The sequence below is a fragment of the Apaloderma vittatum genome, unplaced genomic scaffold (assembly GCF_000703405.1).
Source record: "Apaloderma vittatum isolate BGI_N311 unplaced genomic scaffold, ASM70340v1 scaffold5108, whole genome shotgun sequence".
NCBI classification, from domain to species: Eukaryota; Metazoa; Chordata; class Aves; order Trogoniformes; family Trogonidae; genus Apaloderma; species Apaloderma vittatum.
In genome coordinates, this window is record NW_009731108.1 from 23,442 (window position 1) to 25,727 (window position 2,286).

Here is a 2,286-nt window from a genome sequence, read left to right on the forward strand (position 1 = left end):
AAATGTGGGGGAGCGAGCGCGGTGGAGGTCTGCCAGGTGTGGGGGATGTGTCTTCACAGAGGAGGTGGGAGGCAGGAGTGTGGGTGGCAGCTGGCTCACAGTCACTTGCCAGGTGTTGGCCCCCACCTTGCTTTTTCCTGCTCGCGGTGGTCCCGGGGGAGCACAGGGAGGATCCTTCCAGGCCTTCCCACTGGTTCCTGCAGGCGAAGCCCAAGCGTGGCAGCTTTGCCTGTGCTCAGAAATGTGATTCTCAGCATGAAGATGCAACATGATGTCTTAGTTGCGTATAATCCCTTAAATCCATCAAAGCCCTCAGCCCTTGGGGATTCAGATGCAAATGATGAGATTTCTGGTTGATGATTTTGGCTGGGATACAGCCAAGCGCTGTGTGGTTCAGAGTACTGCAGGGCACGGCCGCTCCTGCGTGTGACCAGCTCTGTAGGGGCTGTTTGACTCTCTCCCTGTGCCCCACAGCTGGTGGCTGGTGTGTGAGGTCCTGCACGTAGGCACGAGCACAGGGGATTGGGGAAAGGTGCTGGAGCTGGGTGGGCCTTTGGGACAGCTTGGCAAGGTCCGTGTTTCCTTTGGATCTGCCTTGTGCCAAGGCAGCAGCTCAGGTGGCAGCTCACTGGGGCAGCAGTTCATGCCTGGGCACAGGCTGGCCCATTGGAAAGCTTCTTAGTGGCACCATTTGGCTTGTGGGTTCTTGCCACAGCCCATTTTGGAGCTGCAAAGCACCCCAGCCCCGCAGCTGGGATGCCAGAGCCTTCTAGAGCAGTTCTGGGGGCCAGGAGCAGCCAGGAGAGGAGACTTTGCTGGGCCAGCAACGCTCAAAGCAGCCAGGCCAAGTGGTCTTCCCTTAGCCCGCATGGCTGCCTCTTCAGGGGCTGAGGCAGGGCACAAGGTGTGCCTTGTTGTCTGATGTGCCCTGGAGGAAAGCCCTTCCCTGTGGCCTCAGACAGAGTGGGACAGAGCCTGCCCTTGCAGGAGCTGTGCTGAGGGACGTGCCCTAGCCACAGCAGAGCCCCTGGTGCCCACATTTCTCTGTTACAGCCCTGTGCTCGCTGGCTGAGCTTGGGATTGTCTTCCTGCACCCTGGCTTCCCTCTTTACTGGGCTTTGCTTTATTAACTGCTCTCAGCTGCCCTGGGCACAAGCCTGTGCCCTTGCCATGCTCAGCTGGAGGCCCTGGAAGTGCAGCATTCCCTCCTGTGCCCAACCCAGGGGAAATGTGGCCACAAAGCCACCCCGGCTGCAGGGTTCCATCGGGGCAGCGCTGTGATGGTGGTTCTCCTCTCCTTGGCAGGAAGCCGGAAAGCGGGAGAGGGGACTCCTCAGGATGTTGGAGCTCTCGGAGAGCAAGTCTGCAGGTGGGAAACTGCTTTCTGTGTCTGGCTGGCTGGATCAGAGCTGCCTTTTCCCAGCTCTCCCCTTTTGGTCCTGCCTTGTCCTGGCCTGTGGTGGGACAACACATTCTGTTTGAAGGGGTCTGTTCCTCCTGAGCAGAGGGCAGCTGTGGGCTTAGCTGAGCACCGGCGCAGCTTCCTGGGGTGGTGACTTTCCCTCCATGGATCCAAGGAGATGAGTGGGGAGAAAAGCTCTCAGCAGCACCCTCCTCCCCTCACCCGTGGTTTGCGCCGGAGCAGGGCTGACGTGTGTTTCTGTTGCAGGTGCTGATGCGGGAACCCCCCTCGCTGGACTAGGAGACCAACAGTCGCCTCTCACGCTCTCAGACAGAGCTGGGGAGTCAGCGGCACACAGCCCCAGCTCTCTTCGGCGCCTTCCTTTCGACGTCTCCCCTACAAAACCCGGTGTTTCCGCAGAAGCCACGGTCTGTGTGGTGGACTTGGAGCCGCAAGCGCCTCTTCGACCCGAGCACAAGGGCTCCCGCCGGAGGAAGCGCAAGTTCTGAGGCCGGTGGTGTGGCAGGGCCCCCTCGCTGCACCCTGGCGAAGGTCTGCGCAGCGCTGTACCCCTGCTTCACCCGCAGCCTTGTTCTCCCACTCCCCTTTTATATGTTTTATACAACCTGTGAAAGGAGCGCCGGGTGGAGAAGTGACTGTGTGTTTTATAGGTGCCTGTGCAGCTTTGCTCTCTGTTAAAGAAATGGAAATATATTTATGTATGTTTTTATGAAACTGCAGCAGCACCGAGGGGCTGTGCTGTCTTTCTCTGGGGAATGGGAGGGGAGGAGGAACGGCAGACTCTGGGTCCGCACTCCCTCTGCCCGAGGGCTGTTCCCAGGCTCGGGGAGGGGTGTGTGAGCTCGGGGCGGGGGCTGCGGTGC

The 2,286-nt window shown here is 59.7% G+C and overlaps 1 protein-coding gene across 1 annotated transcript in view; it reads left to right on the top strand.

The window, feature by feature from the left end:
* The window catches only part of UIMC1 (ubiquitin interaction motif containing 1), a gene marked incomplete at its 5' end in the record, with an annotated part of 23,043 nt that extends 21,132 nt beyond the window's left edge, over positions 1-1,911 (top strand). Inside the window, 2 exons of the mRNA XM_009875058.1 lie at positions 1,306-1,369; positions 1,670-1,911. Of these exons, the coding sequence (XP_009873360.1) occupies positions 1,306-1,369; positions 1,670-1,911 (306 nt within the window). The remainder of the gene's footprint in view (positions 1-1,305; positions 1,370-1,669) is intronic.
* Between the last annotated feature and the right edge of the window lie 375 nt (positions 1,912-2,286).